A 20546-nucleotide genomic window follows, 5' to 3' on the forward strand; every position below is an offset into this window, starting at 1 on the left:
TTGTGTTGATTGTAATCAACAGGACTTTTAGATTCATTTGTCCTATGGAAAGGGTTGTTTTCTGGAAACGATCTTGCTAAAGAAACACACACACACACACACACACACACACACATCTTGCCTGGGGAGATTCAGAACATGAAGCTGTAAAAGATTCTGGCAGGATGAGTGCTGAAGGGAAAGGATGTCGGCAATTGGAAAATGACTTAGTTGCCAGAGGCTACGTATGATGACATTAGGAGGCACAAGATGGAATTAGACTGAGGACATGTGCAGGTCTGGTTAAACTCAAAGCATCCAACAACCCCACCGTGAACTGATTACGGGACAGCCATAGAGGCAGCCAAATGCGACTTTTCCTATCTCTGGATGGGAGTCTGATTTTGAAATCCAGAGTCTGGGGAAAATGATGAGAAATCATGACTCCCCTCCTTGGCGCTTTGCTCTGTTCCGTCCACCCCATTCCTGAGTTTTGGTGTGAGCCCCGTCACAATGTGCCTTGCCGTTTGGAAGAGTGCCAACCTAGAACATCCCCATGGCTACAGGGAAAGAGAAAGGAGGTAGAGATCTAGGAGGGGGAGAAAGAGGAAGAAAGGAAATGCTTCTCTGCTTTGCAAGTGGTATGAACTTTCGGGTTGTGCTGGCTAATGTACAGCTGCTTCTGTCCTTAGACACATCCCCCCCTCCCCCGGTCTGGGCACCTGGGCCCCCTCCTCCATCTGGCACTAATTATCTCAGCCAAAACAGGGTTGTTTGTTGGTGGTGGTGGGTTGTGTTTCTTCCTAAAATTTCCCGTTAATTTTGTCCTGCCTTAGGTTTGTTTTCCTTTCAGCAATGCAAGACGAATAAATTCATTGGTTGCTCAGGGGCAAAAGCAGCTTTAACAACCAGCCAAAAACATCATTCGGCTATAACAACGGTGGTTCACTGGTAAAATCTGCATTATTCAGACAACACCCACTGGGCCTTCCCCCTTGGCCATGAACACACCTGTCTCCTTCTCTGGGCTCTAAGAGCACACCTCAGCACGGGCCCCATGGCTCTTCCAGAAAGAGCCCTCCCAAAGCATATGCAAGAATAGGAGGCCACGTCGGAAAGTGCTTAGGCTTGCTGCCTGATTTCTAGTAAGTCCTCTCTGATTTTGTTTGTTTTTACCCAGACACATGTTTATTTTCATGACCGAAGAGCTTATAATCCTGGACATTGAACATAAATAGATGTTATGTTTTCCAATTTATGGTTGTGCTCGTCGGTGGTTTTGCTACTTTGATTTGGGCTAACATGTCATTGTGCTACAAAATGGTCTGGCTCCTTTAAGAAGCCACACGTTGTAGACACAGAATCAAGCTGAGTCATTCACCAGGGGAGAGAATTAGGAACAGCTGGGGGCAGCTACTGGAGGTAAAAGCAGAGACAGAAAGGGAACAGACTGCCTCTCTAGGAAATGTTCCAATGCCTCGAGCCCAAATGTGGAGGGGAAAGTTTCGCAGGCATCGTCTGGCTAATGATGACAAATCCTATGCACCGCGAGGCAAGGACGTCCCCTGTGTTAGGGAGGAGACAGGCATCCCTCAGCCGGCGGCCAGCCGGGGCCATGCGGGCCAGCATGCTGTCGCTCCATCTCAGTCTACAAGGTTTGTGGTCTGAGCATCCCCTTCCTTGTAAAAGTCAGTGGCCACCAAGCACCTCCGTTGGCCCTTGGAGGAGTGAGTTGCCTTATAACCACGTTGCCCAAGGGACTGGGTCCGGTTAGAGATGCACACTGAATCTCGGTGAATTAAAGGGTATTAAAACTTACAAGCTGATTAAGTGAAGAAAATAGGACATAGTATTGTCTCAAATGTGAAAAAAAAGAATAAATAATAAAAGACTAGAAGGATGAGTATTAATGTTTAAAATTTATATTTGGTTATGTCTTGGCCGTGGGCATATGGGTCATTTTGGGGGTTCTATGTATTTGTTCATATTTTTATGTTATCTTTTACTTCTCAGTGTGGCACACAGAGCCATACTTGGTCCGTCCTTTAGTCAATAAATACTTCCCGTGTTTGGCGCCCTATGGGGGAAGCAAAGCTAGGCAGGTCCCAAGTCTTTAGCTTGATCTGCCATCTCCCATGGGTCTGATGTCACCAGCCCTTCTTCCAGGATCGGATCGCTGAGCTTTGATTCCCCTCTCAGGACCAGAACCCCTTGCTTTTCCTGCAGTGTCGGTAATGTGTCTTCTCAAATGCAAGCAAGACTCCTGCCTGCCCTTCCTTCAGACCCCGCTCAGATGTCAGCACGTCAGGAAGGCTGTTTCTAACCACCCGATACAATCGTGCCCTCATCTGCTTTGATTTTCTTTATGACACTTGTCAATATATATCTTCAGAGATATGTCTATAGTTGAACACTGATCTCCCACCAAAATGTACTGTCTTTGAGGAGGGGTCTTCAGTCTTGTTCTTTGCTAGATCTCTACCATCTAGACCAGTGCCTGGCACATAGTGGGCCCTCGATAAATATTGTTCTCTTCCTCAATGGAAAAGTTATGATAGGTGTTTTCCGTATATCAAGAATGAGTATCAATGCACAAGTTCAGGCATTCAGAAATATGGTGTCTTTGTTTTTTACAATATTCTTAAAATTCGGACCCCAACACCATTGCACCAGTAGGAATTTTCATTTCAGTTAATAACTGAATTCTTCCCTCCCTACCCATTCTCAGGGGGTGGAGGGTGTCAAGATTCTAAGAGTCTAGTGCACTGACAAGGGCTTTGAGGAAGGGACACTGCTAATCAACCTAACCACATTTTGTCCCCATGGTCCCTTCATGCCTGATGGCCATCTGCCATTTCTGGGCAAGGCTGAAAACGTCAGTGCCCTATAGCCTCAGCTCCCCAGATGCTTCCACCCAAAGGCTCTTCCTCTCTGGGGGCTTGCCCCAACATGGCCTCTGCCAGGAACCCACAGAACTTGCTCCTCCCCATAACTGGGGGGATTTCTTTTTCATCTGTTGTTTCCCCACTGTGTTTCTAAACCACTAAGCTTTTCTCAAACTCTGTCCTCCCCTTGGGCCTCTGGGTTTTAGAGAAAGAACAAAAGCCAGAATCCTTCTGCTTCTCATCCTGCCACTTACCTCCCTGAGGCAAAGGATGTGGAGTCTGCTACCTGCTCAAGTGGGGAACCGAAAGGGAGAACTTCAGACAACTCGGGCACAAGACAGGAATGCAGGTTGCAGGAGTGGGACAGATAATGCAGAGAAGAACATGATTCCATTGAGACCGGGGTGGAAAGAGTGAAACCCAGGAAAAAGGAAGACTTAAGGCCTCTTGCCCTTGTGAGTGAGCCTGGAAGGCTGGGCAGTATTTCATTTCATGCAGTGTGGGGGACAGAGAGAGAAGCATAAGCAAAAGGGAAACAGGTTGTGTATAGCCGACGGCAAATGATCTCATCCGACCAGATGTGTTTGAGCAGTGGGAAAAGAAGTGCCCCAAAAGGTAGGTTGGAGTCATGGTGTGACAGGCCCTCAAAGTCAGGGTGTTTTGACATTAACTTGAAAGTTACTTGGCAGCCACTGGGTCATAGAGCGAGAAGATGAGAAGGGTGTGTTAGGAAATGAAACGGCAACACTATCGAGGATGGATTGATGGTCGGGGCTGGTGATTGGGAAGGCCAAAGCAGGGAGAGCATTCCTGTCATCTAGGAGGCAGAAGGAGAAGAGAGATGCAAAAGATATGGAGGGCATAGCACAGGCAGGGTTGACCACTGGTTCAATGTCAAAGGCACCGGAAGGATGGTGATGGCAGCAATGGAGGTGTTCTCTGCAGATGAGGAAAAACCAAGAGCAGCTGCTGGCTCGTGAGGGAAAGGTAACGGGCTGCTCATGTGGAATCTGAGTTTCCACCGGGAAAGTTGGCGCTGGGGGCGGGGCGCTCAGAAGAGCCGTCTTTCCCGTGATGGGAAGGGGATGTGGGTAAGGATGCTGCAGGCCTTTGCTGGGGTTGGGGACGAAAACCAAGGGATCCGGTGTCGGCATTGCTTTGATTGTCTCAGTATAGACGGAGGCAAGGCTGTTTGCTGAGAGTGAGGGGAGCGGTCCCTGGGTCACACTGGAGCTTGCATGTGGACACCGTTTGAAACAGCTGCACCAGGGAACATAAAATGAGTCCGTTCCCAAGAAACAAAAGGGCAGACCCACGCAGCGTCAAGTTTTCTCTCCATAAATACAGAATCCTGGTGGTTTTATGAAATCTGTCCGATCAGACGCGAGAAGAAATGGCCTTTAAATCATATATCTAGCTTGAGGCATATTTTATTTTATTTTTTTTTATTTTTTTTTTAAATTTTTTTTTTTTTCAACGTTTATTTATTTTTGGGACAGAGAGAGACAGAGCATGAACGGGGGAGGGACAGAGAGAGAGGGAGACACAGAATCGGAAACAGGCTCCAGGCTCTGAGCCATCAGCCCAGAGCCTGACGCGGGGCTCGAACTCACGGACCGTGAGATCGTGACCTGGCTGAAGTCGGACGCTTAACCGACTGCGCCACCCAGGCGCCCCGAGGCATATTTTAATTATATCATTCTCCGTGTTTTCTGCTCTCTTCCTTATACGTTGTAGACCATCCATTAGAGATTGCTTTTTTAGGAATCTATCAAGATGCCAGAATCCCCCAGCATAATAAACCTGGAAAAGTAGCACCTACTCACGGCCAGCATTCCCGACTCCCGTGCTCTCTTGCCCGGTGTTGAACTTCTTTTCCCAGAGAAGCTCATCTTCGCCTGCTCTCAGGCAGATGGCAGGGGTGGGATGGGGTGGGGAGAGCTCATCACAAAGACCCGTGGTACTTCGGGCTTCAAGGTCACTGTTGCATCTGCAACTAGAACAGGTGAGAAAGGGGAAGCTGAAAATCCACTTCACGCTGGGGTGGGCACTGCGTGCTGCCCTCTGGTGGTTCAGGAAGCCATCTCTCTGTTTACCCCCTTTTGTCTTTTCCACGCCTCCCTTGTCTCTCTAGATCTGATCTTTGTTTTTATGTGGTGGTACCTCTATTGGGGATTTAGGGACTTGTATGAAGTGAGATGTAGGAAAGAACAACGCAGACCTCTCTGCATTCTTAGCCTTACTGATATGGTCTTCACTAAAAGAAGATCCCGTGAGAACTATGGGTACTAGTATTAAAACACCCGATTTCAACTTTCATACCTGGGCATATCCTAATAACCTAGGATTATTGAATCCTTTTTCTCATCTTTGTAGTATTTCCAAGTTGGATATGTGGCTGTCAACTCTTTTTACTCTGCTCCAGCCCAAGGGGGATAAAAAAAAAATCCACTGAAGAGCTGGAAATCACAGAACATTTGCAATCACATGCTCCCTGGGCTGGAGCTTTTTTTTTTTTTTTTTCTTCTCTCTGACTACCTGGGAAGGGAAGAAATAATCTAGAACCAGTGCTACGTGGAGCTTGGTTTACTTATGAGGCCAAAAGAGAATTGCATTTCTCATTATGTAAGAAACTGGAACTTAAGGACCCATTCTTAGGTTCTAGCCCAACAAATGTGATGATTTTTTCAGGGGCAGACAGGACATATTTGAGGGAGCTGTGCCTTAGTAGAGTTCCCTTTTCCTCTGTCCCTCACAGCCCAGGAAAGTACATGCTGGTGAAATTTCACCCTGAACAAACTACCTCATTTGACCAAACGAGATCTTTGTCCACTACTCCCTCCAGCTTGTCCAAGATCTGCTTCAATTTTCTAGTGCAACATCACTCCAAGCCTTTTTTTTTTTTTTTAAATAGAATCGGCATATTTGTTCACTTTTGTTTATTTTTTCTCCAAAGCCTTTGGCATTTCCCTCCAGTGAGTCACACTATGGGACCATTTCAAAATCATCTCCGTACAGGATATGTCTCTTCTCAGGGGAGATGGGAAATGGGTAAATGACAGCCTGTCCCAAGATGTTACTGTATAGTGTGCGGGGATTTTCTTTTCTTTTTATTTATTTTGAAGTTTATTTATTTTGAAGTTTATTTATTTTGAGAGAGAGAGAGAGCTCAAGGAGTGGAAGGGCAGGGAGAGCGAGAGAGAGAATCCCAAGCAGGCTTCTCACTGTCAGTGTAGGACCCGTAACGGGGCTTGAACTTGCAAATCACGAGATCATGACCTAAGCCAAAATCAAGAGTCAGATGCTTAAGTGACCGAGCCACCCAGGTGCCTTATTTATTTACTGATTGATTGATTTTAGCAGGCTCCATGGAGTTGGAGCCTAACATGGGGCTTGAACTCACAACCCTAAGATTAAGGCCTGAGCTGAGATCAAGAGTCAGCCACTTAACTGACTGAGAGACCCAGGCACCCCTGTGTGTGGGGATTTTAATAAAGTAGTCCTCTCGCTTGCCACCAAAGCCACGTGACAAGTGGGCTTGTAAGGAACAGTCTTCTAGGTCTTTCCCTGATTCCATAGAGACAAGATGGGAAAACTACAGCATGGTTGTTAGGGGTTTATTCCTATCAGTTGATTATGGGAATCGGCCCGTTTACTTCCTCCATTACAAGAGTTTAGATGAGAATTCGGATTTTGCAACAAAATACAGGATACAGGTAAGAGGAGAGAAGGCAGAAGCAGGGAATGCTTGGACTCTCACCATCCCGGGGGCACCTAGACTTCTTCTTCAGGGCTCCGTCGGTGCTACTTACCCTTTGCCTCTGGAAAGCCTCCAGCCTTCCTCCCCACTCCTCAGTTTGGAAAACTCCTTCTTCCCAGAAGTCATTAGTCACTCTCTATTCTTTGCTCTCAAAGGGCTTTGTACTTTCCTCTAGTAGAATACTTGGCACTCTGGGATTATGGTCATTTATGCAGTGGTCGCCCATCTTCCCTTCACATGGCCCCCTGTCCCTCAGTTCGAGGGGCAGAGGAGTGGGCCAAATTTGTCTCCGTATCTTCACCACCCAGAAAAGGTCCTGTTGTATAGAAGGTTTAATATGATACATCCTAATATAAGGTGGCAAGCATGTATGGGCCAGGGATTCAGGGGGAATTTCTGTTCGTAATGCTGGCATGGGTAATCTGGGTTTTCCTAATCTCTTCAGACAACGCCCCTCTTCTCCTGTCCTCAGTTCTCTTAGCCTCTTATTTCCCTTTTCTCCTTCGATTCATGTAAGAAAATATAAAGTATCAGCAAAAGTTAATAGACGTACATGTAAATGTTGATTATAAATATGCATTGGGATAGTAGGAAAATTACCACCCTGTATTCCCACTACACGTCAAAATGTAGAGGCTGGCTTTAATCTTTCTACTGAGCTTTGACTTCTGCATGTGGTGGACATTTTTTGGCTCTTGGCTTCCCAGCATCCAGGCCCCCTATCTTCCAGTAACAACACCCTGGGTTGTTTTTTTGGGGGGGGGGGCGTGTAATTTTCTACCCCCATTGAGTGTGGCCTTGGTGGTACTGAGTTCGAGGTGGCCCGCTCTCCTTTGGCCTGGGAAGAGTTACCAGTAGTCCTCACTGCGTAGTGTGAGGTTGGGGAGAGGATGCTTTTACTTAATTTTTGCAATGAGCAATTTGAAAACTAAAGACTTAAGAAAAGTAATTCTGTTTGCCCCCAAGATCTGGCCAGATGCAATGAATTCTCCTGTTAAATCCATTTGAACAGCAACCACAGCCCTGGTCTCTCCTACTCAAATGCACAGGGCCCAGGGGAATACGCAGAGAGCACAGCATCACACTCCTCAAGTTGCCAAAAATCCCTTTAAAATGATTGAACAGATGTCTTTTCTTGAGGTCGAACGGATATCCATCACAAACGGCCTGCTTTCCATTCCAGGCTGGTCGTCTTAGGGGCAACAAAATCAATCACTCTCAGGTTTGTTTCCTGGATGTTTCTTAAACCTTTGGAATTATACTAGCAATAACCATTACAGGATGCAGGAAAACTAAACGCATCTGTGCAGGTCGCTGTATTTCATCCCAGGGTACAAACTTCCTGTGTGATGGTGGTGTGGAGGCAAGCCTCCCTCCACTGGGCATCCTTGCAGCAGGGGCTCAGCATGGAGTAGCTTCTGAGCTTAGAACCGGAAGATTAAATGGCATGAAGACCGACATAGCCGTGGCTCATATAGCATCAGCAGTAAGAGGAGGCGGGGGGGTCTTGTCAGAATGCACGAGAAGAAAGGAAGAGGACATTGGACTTTCCAAAATAAATCGGGGCTCAAGTCAAGTAGTCTGTCACGGGATCTGTGCTTGGTTTCTGGCCTTATCTGCCACGTTTCTGGTGGCAAGAGGAAAGATGATTTAAGCACTGCACATAAATAAATAATTATTTGTAATTTATTATTTATTAAAGCTCTTAGTACTTTTCAAAGAATTGTGATTCAAGTGTCCATGAATTCCTCGTGGGTGGAGCAGATACCGTATCTAAACGTTTCCAAGAATCTGGCTTACGCAACTTTCAAAATAAAGCGCATTTTTAACGAAGGCGCACACTGCTTGACCCCACATGGGTCACTGACACTTACCTGTCCCTATCATCAGGTGCGAAAGCACTTGGGGATCAGGAGGCAGCGTGTCTCCTCCGTGGAGAGATGATGGGGTCGGAGGAGAGACACCCGGGTTTGAACCTGGGCTGGCCCTGCCACGGGTTGTAGCAAGGCGGCAAGTCTCTTTGTATCAATGAGGGGCCATGACCTCATCTGTCGAATGGGAAAACCATCTCCCTGGTGATATCTTGTGAACATCTGGTGCATTTTAAGGGCTTAGACAGGATAGCTGTTATTATTACCTCTGATTTCACAGAATTAGGTATGTCCAGCTAGAGCAAACCCCTCTTGTGCCATGTGGGAACAACTCCTCGGTGGTCAAGGCTGAGCCTTGCAGACCAGCCCGTGGGCTTCCTCAGAGGCAAGCCCATTGCAGCAGAAATGACTTTCCGCCTCCTGACAATGGCAGTCCGAGGTCACATCAACTCACTCCCACCCCGCCCCTCAGCACAGGGCAGCAATAGCTTTCAGCAAGCCTTCCTGGCCCCAACCCCACTGCTTTCTGCACCGTGGGGGCGGGGAGGGCAGTGCTGAATCGGTTCCTAATTCCAGGCTCTGTAGAATTCCAACTCCCTCTGATCTCAGCCAACACGTGGCCAGTCTCCCTCTTTTGCTTCCTCTAACCCCTCCTTCTGACGAATTTCTGGCACCCTCATCATCCCACTGTCAGGTTGTCTGGGAAACACCCCTGGGATTTTGCTGAGCAGATTTAGTCCATCGGGGCCTATCCCAGGGCTCTGCCTCCATAGCAAAATGAACCAGAGGGCAGTTCTTTCTGAGATTCTGGGGCCAGTTATACACACACACATACTATATATTTTATATGTATATAAATTCTATAATGTGTATATAGTATATATCATGTGTATATATATATATATATATATATATACATACATCATAAGCAGAAAACTGTATAAAAATCCTAAGTCTTCCTCCCCCCCACCACCAACACCCCGTCCTTCCTTCATTACTGCTACTAGTCTCTTATTTATCTTCCCAGAGACACCAATCCTTTTCAAAACTTGTTTCTTTCCCTCCCTTCCTCTTTGTCTTATTTGTTTATTTAATTTCCCTTCCTTTCTTATAAATGAAAGCATAGTGTACTGTTACATGCTTTGCTTTTTTAATTTAACAAAATAGGTATGGGGCGCCAGGGTGGCTCAGCACGTTAAGCGTCCGACTCTTGATTTTGGCTCAGGTCCTGATCTCACGGTTAGATTCCTGGGTTTGAGCTCCGCCTTGGGGTCTGAGCTGATAGCGGAGCCGGCCTGGGATTCTCTCTTTTGCGCGCGTGCGCGCTCTCTCTCAAATACATAAACTTCCAAAAAAATCGGTACATAGTTTAACATACTTTGTTACATGTGGACTCTTTCTGTCCTCTCAAACAGTGCTCTTCCAAAGATACATAAGGATGTGTCACTCCATCATTTAAAAGTTGCTGAAGGTTGGGGCGCCTGGGTGGCTCAGTCGGTTAAGCGTCCAACTTCGGCTCAGGTCACGATCTCGCAGTATGTGAGTTCGAGCCCCGAGACGGGCTCTGTGCTGACTGCTCAGAGCCTGGAGCCTGTTTCAGATTCTGTGTCTCCCTCTCTCTCTGACCCTCCCCTGTTCGTGCTCTGTCTCTCTCTGTCTCAAAAATAAATAAATGTTAAAAAAAAAAAGTTAAAAAAAAAGTTGCTGAAGGCATAGCAAAAAAATAATTATTCATTCATTTATAGTCATGCCATGACTGTAATGACATTTACCTTATAAAATAGTAATCAACATAGAAACGTTAAAATGATAAAGATGAAATTTTACATCCTTCATTTTTAAAAACCGTATTTGATTTTTAGTAGCACAGGTATTTTTACTTTCTAAAATATCACTGCTAATATATTTTTAAATAGATCAATGTGTTGAATATGCTTTGTCATATTTGAAAAATCTAGGGTCACCCTTTTGTGATACAGCAATTCAAAGTCTGGTTATGTGTTCAGTTTACTTTGACACTTGGTTTCAAAGTCCATCAGAGCTGAAGGAGACACTTTACAAATGGAGACACATAGATCCAGATGCAAGAAATACCTCATTGGATAAACTTTATTAGCTCCCCAAACTCATTTTTCAATCCTACCCATCCTTTATTCAAAGATGTTTGTTGAAATTTTCTTTGATATAAGGTTTTTTTTTCCCTTGTAATGTGCCACACAAAGTAAATGGAAACATTTCCAAACATCTGTTTTCAAAACATTCTTGCCATAGTTTGACTTTCTTTTGAAAAGAAATGACTTTCTCTGGGCGCCTGGGTGGCTCAGTCGGTTGAGCGTCTGACTTCGGCTCCGGTCATGATCTCACAGTTCGTGGGTCAAAGCCCAACAACGGGCTCTGTGCTGACAGCTCAGAGCCTGGAGCCTGCTTCAGATTCTGTGTCTCCCTCTGTCTCTGCCCCTCCCCTGCTCATGCATGACCTCTCTCTCTCTTGCTGTCTCTGTCTCAAAAATAAATATTTAAAAAAATTAAAAAAAAAAAAAAGAAATGACTTTCTCAGTAATTGTTGATATGTCACTTCTACCATGAAAAGACAGATTGTATGTTTACTCTTTATTGATTTGTGTGTGTTGACCTTAAAAAAATACCTGCTAGACGACATACTAACAATAGCCACTTGCCATGACAGAAAATGACAGCTAGTCTATGACACTTGCCTGTTTGTCAAAGAAAGAATGCACAACTCGTTCCCGGGTCCTACAGCTCTTTAAATACACTGCCATGAGATGACCAGTAGGGTATGAGAGGCGTACCGGGCCATTCCCCATCGAATGGCAAAGCCCTATAAAGATCCCACGCTTTGAAGGCTTTGTTTTTATGAAATGAATCCCATGGATAGTATCATATCTGCATGGAACTTGTAATTGGCAATACACTGGACCCAGCACCACGAGAAGGTCCCTCACCTCTCCTCCCTATAGCGCCCTCTCTGTGTGGAAGTTGCTCGAAGTAATGGCAGCCATGTGGGACATCAGACCGTCTCATGTTTGGACCAAGAGGGGGCATCTTAATGGATTGTCTTGAATGTCCCACGGAGAGTGTGTACCCCACACAAAGGTTCTCTTACACAAAGGACTCTCTCCAAGTGAATTCAAAACCTTGTTTTCCTTTAGTCTCCGAACTACTCTTCTCTCCCTTCTTTTGAAGTAAAATACCTGCCAGATTTAGTCTCTGTAATACTGTACCCTCAGGGGAGTTGGCTCGGGTTGCTCTGGGAAGACCTGGCAGGTCGTCCCCCAGTACTCCCCACTATCCTATGCCTGGGGCAGGGGGACACTAAAAACGACTGCACCTACAACTTCTATTTATTGAGCTATTATTTTGTGTTGGTCCCTCTGCTGTTCTAGAAATGCTGTCGATTCTCTTTGTTCACTCTAGTTATCTTCTATAACATCTCCCCAGATACTGAATTAGTGAATTCTAAATCATTGATCCAGGGGGACATACAGGATGTGGCTCCTACTAGCCTCTGGTCACATTTCTGTCAACCAGTTAATCCACAACCTTGTTTTACGTGTGTTTCTGTTGAAAGAAACCTCATAAAATAGATATTCTTGCTTGATTAATATTGAACTCATGGCCAACAGCACTATAACTCATGATTGAATGAAGAATACCTAACAGACATACTTTCTCCACAAGGCACACCACAGCCTTCTTGCACCGAGGGAACACTACATGGTATTTCAGTACTGTGTGTTGGAACCCTTTTGAATGGCAAAAGCACGAACAAAAAGCAAAAAAGTGCAAAAAAAAAAAAAAAAAAACCAACAAGGAAAACAAAAAACACATGGCACTAAACAGACTACAAAAAGAACACCTGTTTGGCCGTAACTGAGAACATGCACGTTGGGCAACTCAAATTGTTCATCGCTTGGTACGTGTTCGTGAATGACCACAAAAGTGAGCAACTATTGGTTTTGGGGTTACAGATACATTTTAGTGAACAGGCCATACGAACGTGGCATCTATGAATAATGAAGATTCACTATATCATCTCATGGTACCCTTGTGAAACGGACACTAGTACAATGACGTGTGAACTGAAAGGAACCTCAGCAATCTCTTCGGGCTGCCTCCTTTGGGACTTGGCAAAGCGAGGACAGTGAGGTGACATACCCAGAAATGTCCACTGCAGGTGTGACACGCATGGCACTTTCCCAGCCACAGTTGGTACCCTCTCCACTGCATATTTTTGGGACCAAATGCAACAATGTAAATGGCAGGTGGGGCCACATGCAAAACTCTAGTTTATTCTCTGCAATAATTAAAATCTGTTTTTGATCAGAATGTTTGATTTGACGACTCCTCCTACATGGGCACAAGGAAATATACATATATATATATATTTTTAATTTTTTTAATGTTTATTTCTGACAGAGAGACAGAGCATGAGTGGGGGAGGGGCAGAGAGAGAGACACACACACACACACACACACACACACAGAATCCAAAGCAGGCTCCAGGCTCTGAGCTGTCAGCACAGAGCCTGACGCGGGGCTCAAACTCACAGACCTTGAGATCATGACCTGAGCTGAAGCCGGACGCTCAACTGACTGAGCCACCCAGGCGCCCCGGAAATATATCTATTAAAAAAAAAAAAGGAAGATCACGAACCTGAATGAAATCAGGCACAGAATGAGAAGTTGTAAAGACCCAAAATATTTGCAGCAAGAATAAGTTTTGACTTTTTAAATTCAGTTCTCCAGTGAGCCAATTCATAAATGGGTAATATGAGAGGGAAATGATGTTGAAAAAGCCAAACATGCTGTAGAAAATTAGAGATGAGAGCACATGATGCATAAATAGGAAAGATGTGCCAAGATGGGATATTTTAGCTGGAAAAGTACTAATGTGTGCATATTTATAAATGTATATATTTTGATGCCAGAGTATCTCAAATTTTTTTGAGATTCCAACAATTACACAAAATTAGTTCGTTCTCTATTTGGCTACAAGAAGCACAGAATTTAAAATCCAAATTGAAAACGGCTCATAACTAATGCCTGCACCCTGCAGGCTGTTTGGTAAATGGGTACACTTGAACCAACAAACTAAAAACCCCCAAAAAGCAAAAAAAAAAACAAAGAAAAGAAAAGACACAGATTCAGTGTGTCCTTTGAATATGATCCTCTACGTATTGCCAGTTGGTGCATTGTTACTTTTATATGCAAAATTTCTATTTCAAAGAATTCCAAGCTACCTTTCTTGCTAAGACTGTCCACATTCCAAAGTCTTGTCCACCACCATCATGATGGCACCCATTCCTTCGGAGTGATAATGAGATGCTCTTACCCAATACTACTTCTGAAATACTTCCAGGTACATACTATGACAAACTCTATTGTTACTTACAGAACAAAATGTTGTGACAACTTTACTCCCCTACTGCACTTTGCACGTACTCTTAGAAGGAATTTAAAATTCCTATTCAAGACCTCCGCCTTCCATTTATCTGTTTCCATCTGAAACAGTGTCTCCGAATCCATTCTTCCCATCCTTTCAGTTACAAGATACCATTCCTAATCACAGGTAGCATTTTCTTTAAAAAAATTTTTTTTTGTTTATTTATTTTTGAGAGAGAGAGAGACAGAGACACAGCGTGAGCAGGGGGAGGGCAGAGAGAGACAGAGAGATACAGAATCTGAAGCAGACTCCAGGTTCTGAGCTGTCAGCACAGAGCCCGACGTGGGGCTCGAACTCACGAACCGCGAGATCATGACCTGAGCAGAGGTCAGACGCTTAACCGACCGAGCCACCCAGGCGCCCCCGCATAGCATTTTCTTACAGTTAATTTTGTAATGAGCCATCTCTCACCCAAAACAGAACCTTACTTGTTTCAAAGATAACTTTTATTGATGAGAAACATTTTAAAGCTATAAAAAGCTATAAAAAGGTACTTTTCTTATTTATACGACATTTTCAGGTTTGGAAGTTTTCTTCTCAAAGATTAAGTCCCCTGACCTTTTTTTGTTTTTAGGACAGCAGCTTATCCATCAATAAGGATCCCATCCTCTCTCAAAAACAAATCGATTGATCATGTCAAAAGATCTCAGCGGCTGGTCGTAGGGTAAAATGTGCCCTCCACCTCGAACAATTACCTTGGAGAAGAAAAGTAAAAGGTAAAAAAAAGTTAGAGAAATGGGTGTTCTACATGAAGGGAAAATTTTAGTTCAGATTAAAGTATTTTTAAAGCTTACATGAAATACGGAACATATTCTATCAATCCAGGCCTTTGGGGCATGCATTAATACAGGGGATATTTGGATTCTCCAAAAAATTAAAACGACAATAAATGGAAGTCTTTGACACCTGAAATGTTAAAAGGCCATCTTTTTGAGTAGCACAGAGTACTTCTTTTCCCCCCACCTTTTATTGTGAAAACTATTCAAACATACAGCACATCTGAAAGAATTTCATAGACTTACCACTTAGGTTCTCTCATTAACGCCCACGGAACTCATTGCCTCACTGTCCATCTATTAATCCATCTTATCTTTTTTGACACGTTTCAAAGTAAAATGCGGGCATCAGTACACTTCCCCCAGATTTTATGTAAAATTAACACACCCTGAAATGCACTTGTGCTTAATACGGACTCACTGAGTTTGGATGGCACGGTTACCTGTGTCACCTAACAAGATGTAGAACGCATTCTTTTTTTTTTTTTTTAATGTTTTTATTTATTTTTGAGACAGAGAGAGACAGAGCGTGAGCAGGGGAGGAGCAGAGAGACAGGGAGACACAGAATGTGAAGGAGGCTCCAGGCTCCGAGCTGTCAGCCCAGAGCCCGCCGCGGGGCTCGAACTCACGGACCGCGAGATCGTGACCTGAGCTGAAGTCGGACGCCCAACCGACGGAGCCACCCAGGCGCCCCGATGTACAACACATTCTTAAACACCTATAGTTAAGGTGAATTCAGACCCTAGTGCTAGGTGCCATACTAATTTAAGAAAGGGGTGGGGGTACTGGTCTTTGTACTCAGAAAGACTGTAGGCTCAGCAGCAAGTGCCCCAAGTAGAGGACCAGGAGAGGCCTTCATGATTCAGTACCAAAAGGGAAAGAACTGACAGTGGGTGTTGGCAGGCCTCCTGCATGGGGGAGTCATTGTAGCCTGAGATATTCTATGGCACATGTGGCAACCGGACAGCGGTCAGTAGTGGATGGAGTGAGGGATCACATTCAGTGCGTTCTAGCTGCTAAGTCACAATCGGCAAGTAAGGACCACTTTGACGAGGCCCTTCGTAGCGTGTTTTACCTGTCTCAATAAGAAGGGAACGGAGGCAGAAAAAGAGTACAAATACATTTACGTAGTGCATTTATTATATTACAAATCCACCCCCAGCCCCCGGCATCTTACAACCTTGCCAGGCGGCCAGTGGGGTCAACATCAGTAGATGAGTTTTGCTTTGCAGCTCACAGCTAGCCAAGGTGTGCAGAGAGAGATGGTAGAGATCACCATTGACACCAGCCTCGGTGACGGAGTGATACGGAGCTCTTCGGAGGCTTGCCCAAGTCACACAATCGTAACTGAGAGAATAAGCTAGAACCTGGCTTCTGATGCAGACACCAGCGTTTTTATTCAAGTCGCAGTATTTGTACAATCATTCTTCACATTTGAGCCAAGCTTTACAGCTTAGTCACAGAACATTTCACCCATCTCTCAACAGCCCTCTGAGGCAGGTAAGGGAAGCAGACCGCCATTACAGACGTGAGCTAGGACTTAACCCTCACGTGCGTTTGGAAACACCTGCCTCATGCAACACTCCATCAATGGCCGTTTGTCCCTTGCTGCAACGACAGTGGAGCCCATCTACCATTTGTGTTCAAGCTTGCATCTGGAAACCCAACATGTCTTGCTTCGTCACAGACTGAAAGTAAACATACGTGTGACATGAGTCCCTGTAGGTGACTCTGGAGGAAAACTTTTGCTGCCCCCACAATCCCAGGCTAGAATTCTCTCCTGTAGATTCCCATCCAAATCTCCAGCCTTGGCAGAAATCTGATGAGTGATTTTGTGCAACTTCAGCTCAGCTGAGGACACTTAAGAAAGTCATGCTTGTGACAAAACCCAGCTGCTGCTTCGACTGGAAATGAATTTGGCAGCAATGGTCCGGAACGGTGGTATGCTGAATCCAAGAGCGAAAAGGTCAGTCTGCCTCCAGGACCAGAGCTGCAGCTAATGGGGGGGAGCCTTTATGGCGTGGCTTGGAGTCAGTGTGCGGGAGCAAGACTTGAGGCACAGCAAGCTGTGTGACACTGGACAAGTAATTTACCTGCTCTGAGCCTCAGTTTCCTTAACTGTACAAGAGAGAAGAAAGTATTACCTCTTGGGATAGTTGGGAATTATGTGAGAAATTAATGGAGTAATGTTCATGGAACACTTAGCACGGTGTCTGGACTGGGATGGAACTCAATAAATATTAGCCATTGTCATTATTTTTCCAATGGTCCTCCCCATTCAAAAGCCAGGATCAAAATGCTTGTATCAAACTACCCTAAAGCCTTGTATTCCTACATTAGCATCAAGAAATCTGGGTTTGAGGGGGTTGCTGAAAACAGTGGCTCTCAAATGTGACTGTGCCCCAAGATGCTTGAGCTTCTTAAGACAGATTGCTGAGCCCCAACCCCTAGACTCTCCAGCTCTGAAGGTCCAGGGCAGGGCCTGACACTTCTAACAATTCCAAGGTAATGCTGATGCCATTGGTCCAAAGACTACTCTTTGAGAACCACTGTTTAGAAAACCTTTTTTCCATTCTGTGACAAACCGGGCAATTCTCTATTTATATCAATAGAGAATGCAAACAGAAATTAACACCTAGTCATGATCTCACCTTAGTGTATTTCTTCCTCATCATCTGCCCTCTTGGTATTTACACACACACACACACACACACACACACACACACACACACTTCCATGACCATGATAATCAAGTGGTGAAGAAGAGACTGGGTTGGGTGTTAACAATTCTTATTCTCAGTAACCTGCATGACCCCCCAGCCTGGGAGCAAATCACATCATAAACGGTGCCATGAAGATTGGAAGGAAAAACTCATTTAGGAACAAGGTTGTTTTCGCATGTCACAAAATTTTCAAAGTATATTCCCTAGCAGATTAATATAGAGCATTTTACTGATGTTAACTTCAAAAATAAATTTACGAGTGCCAGAAAAAAACCAAAAGATAAATTTTTGAGTGCCGAAAAAAATCACTCTGTTGTTTATAGCCAAGCTGCTCACCACTCACAAATCAAGGGCACAAACCACGCCACGGTTTTTAGAGGTGTGTAACAAAATGCGACAGGGCCATGATTCCATATTTAAATGTGACAAGATTAATCCCAAGGCTCCCTGGGTAGAATTGGTCTCAGCAACAGAAACTGTGTATGTTGGGTGTTTCCACACGAGAGCTGAAACCTCTAAACTCATGTATTCCAGATGTTCCAGGGGGTCACAAATGTGTCATGAATCTTAAAAGGGTTATGCAAACACTTTCAAGCTTCATTCCACTTTAATTTTTAGAGAAGGATGTAATTCTCCCTGGAACCAGAAACACGGACCTGGCTGTAAAGGTTTCCCGGTTGTGCTTTTACAGGAGACAAGATATCGTGGGAAATTCACACTGGGCGTGTTGATGTGGGTGTATCAGGGGAGACTTCGTGGGAGCCTTGGAGGAGCAGGTATCTGGACAGACGATGCTGGCTGGGGTGGGGGAGGGACCACACCCAGAGGAAACTGCTCTTGCAAACACAGAGGAGTGCGAAAGTGCGCAGACACCCCACAGCCCACGAGCGGTTCCGCACATGAACTGTCAGCACAGAGCCCGACGCGGGGCTCGGGCTCACAAACCACAAGATCATGACCTGAGCTGAGGTCTGACACCTGACCAACTGAGCCACCCAGGCGCCCCACCCTTCTAACCATTTTTAAATGGACAGTAGCATTTATCGCATTCACAATGTTGTGCAACCGTCACCACTATCTTGTTGCAGAATGTTTTCATCACCCCAAAGGGAAACTGATTATCCATTAGCTATCTCTTCCCATTCTCCTCTCCCTGCCAGCCCCTGGCAATCACTAGGCTGCCTTCTGTCTCTATGGAGTTGCCTCTTCTGGACATGTCTTAAAGGGTTTTAAGCAGGGTAGTGAGTGATATGCTCAGATTTGCATTATAGAAAGATGACTTCTTGTGTATTGAGGGGGCTGATTTAGAAAGAAATGATACTGAGGCAGGGAGGCAAATTTGGAGACCAGCTGTCCAGGTGAGAGAGGATGTGGGCACACGGGAGAAATGGGGAGGAGGGGAAGGAGAAGAGGAATGTCGGGCTGGAACCAACAAAATCAGTGACTAATCAGACATAAAGGTAAACTGAAAGCATCCCCCAGCACATACATACATCGCCCCATTTCAGGCTTCTGTCCCAGCTTTGCAAAGGGAGATGCTATTAACCAAGAAAGAAGAAAAAGAGGTGAGTTTGGGAAGCAAGCAATGTGGGATAGATTTATAAATCTCTTTTTTCACTACAGGACGATGCAAACCTGGAAAAGAATCTTGCTTGTTATGGTTTCTGATTTATACTAGAGTTGTTTTATTATTTTTACCTTATTTCATATTTACAAAATCTTAACCTTTTCATTTGCAGACCATAACCAGGAGCAGAAACAGAATAAATAGGCCCTGAAAGAAAAAAAATATACTAAAAACAAAAGGTACTTGGGAATGAGAATAAAAAAACAAGCCACAGCTTGTTATCAAAACCAACAACGATAACCCTTCCCCTAAAAAAAAGAAAAAAAAAAAAAAAGCAGAGGTCAAAGTTAAGAGCTGCTCCCAAAACACCCCGGGAAAACTTGAGATTTACCAGTGTACATGTCTAGTGTAGCAATGGATTATTGAACGCAACGGGGAAAGGTGCTTTAGCTGACCGAAATGTAGCCATCACAATGGAACACATCCTTGTATCCAATACATAGCTTTGATGCTATTGACAGTTCCCTAAGGGCCTCCTAGATATACCATCTCACTTAATCAGTTACAACAATATCATAATTTAGGATTTCCACTTAAAAAAATTTTTTTTAATGTTTATTTATTCTTGAGGTGGGAGGAAGGAGCAGAGAGAGAAGGAGACACAGAATCCAAAGCAGGATCCAGGCTCCAAGCTGTCAGCACAGAGCCCGACGCAGGGCTCAAACCCACAAGCCGTGAGATCATGACCTGAGCCAAAGTCAGATGCTTAACCGACTGAGCCACCCAGGCACCCCAAGATGTCCACTCTTGACCATGATGCAATAGCATGTGTCAAACCAACCCCACCCCACAAGAACACCAAAAGCCGAATTAAAAAGAAAAGAACGCTGGGGCGCCTGGGTGGCTCAGTCGGTTAAGTGTCCGACTTCGGCTCAGGTCATGATCTCACAGTTCGTGGATTCAAGCCCCGAGTCGGGCTCTGTGCTGACAGCTCAGAGCCTGGAGCCTGTCTTCGGATTCTGTGTCTCCCTCTCTGTCTCTGTCCCTCCCGTTGTTTCTCTCTCTCTTAAAAATAAATAAAACATTAAAAAAAAAAAAAGCAAAAACGCTGTTTGAAAAGTATCAGAAAGCAACGAGGGCTTGAGAGGCCAAGACCATGGAAAAAAGAGAATCGCAGAGAAGTGAACCTAACATTTTGTGCTGCTTTTCTCTCTGAGAAACTCACCAATGCCTAAGCTTCTCTTGCCAAGAAGCCAAAAAAAAAAAAAAAAAAGTGACAGATAAAAGGATGAAAAGCGAAGCAAGGCTTAGGGTGTCTGGGAGACCAAAAACTAGAAAGAAAGAAAACCCCAAAGAAACAAAAGACGCGATTTGAAATTACAGGCTTGTCATGGAGGTGAACATCACAGGCTTTCTGTTAGACCCATCAAAGACAAGGTTAGCCCTCCAAAACCTGAACTCTAGCACCCACTCACCATGTGAGCCCCTGACTGAAGCCAGATGATCCGCCCCTGTACTAA

The 20546-nt window shown here is 44.8% G+C and overlaps 1 protein-coding gene and 1 long non-coding RNA gene across 5 annotated transcripts in view; one reads left to right on the forward strand and one right to left on the reverse strand.

Annotated features, from left to right (window-relative positions):
• LOC144614899 (uncharacterized) overlaps positions 1-15489 on the forward strand; it is a 42306-nt gene extending 26817 nt beyond the window's left edge. Inside the window, exons 2-3 of the long non-coding RNA XR_013553192.2 lie at positions 14534-14675; positions 15252-15489. This is a non-coding gene — a long non-coding RNA (uncharacterized LOC144614899). The remainder of the gene's footprint in view (positions 1-14533; positions 14676-15251) is intronic.
• CPVL (carboxypeptidase vitellogenic like) overlaps positions 12971-20546 on the reverse strand; it is a 129640-nt gene continuing 122064 nt past the window's right edge. For 3 of the 4 annotated variants that reach the window (XM_060632797.3, XM_078441078.2, XM_060632795.3), the window contains exon 13: positions 13637-14654. In XM_060632797.3, the coding sequence (XP_060488780.1) occupies positions 14550-14654 (105 nt within the window). In that variant the 3' untranslated portion in view covers positions 13637-14549. Of the gene's footprint in view, positions 14655-20546 lie in introns of all 4 variants that reach the window. The other variant, XM_060632799.3, reaches the window with a different exon arrangement.

This window comes from Panthera onca, chromosome A2 (assembly GCF_046562875.1).
Source record: "Panthera onca isolate mPanOnc1 chromosome A2, mPanOnc1 haplotype 2, whole genome shotgun sequence".
Lineage (NCBI taxonomy): Eukaryota > Metazoa > Chordata > Mammalia > Carnivora > Felidae > Panthera > Panthera onca.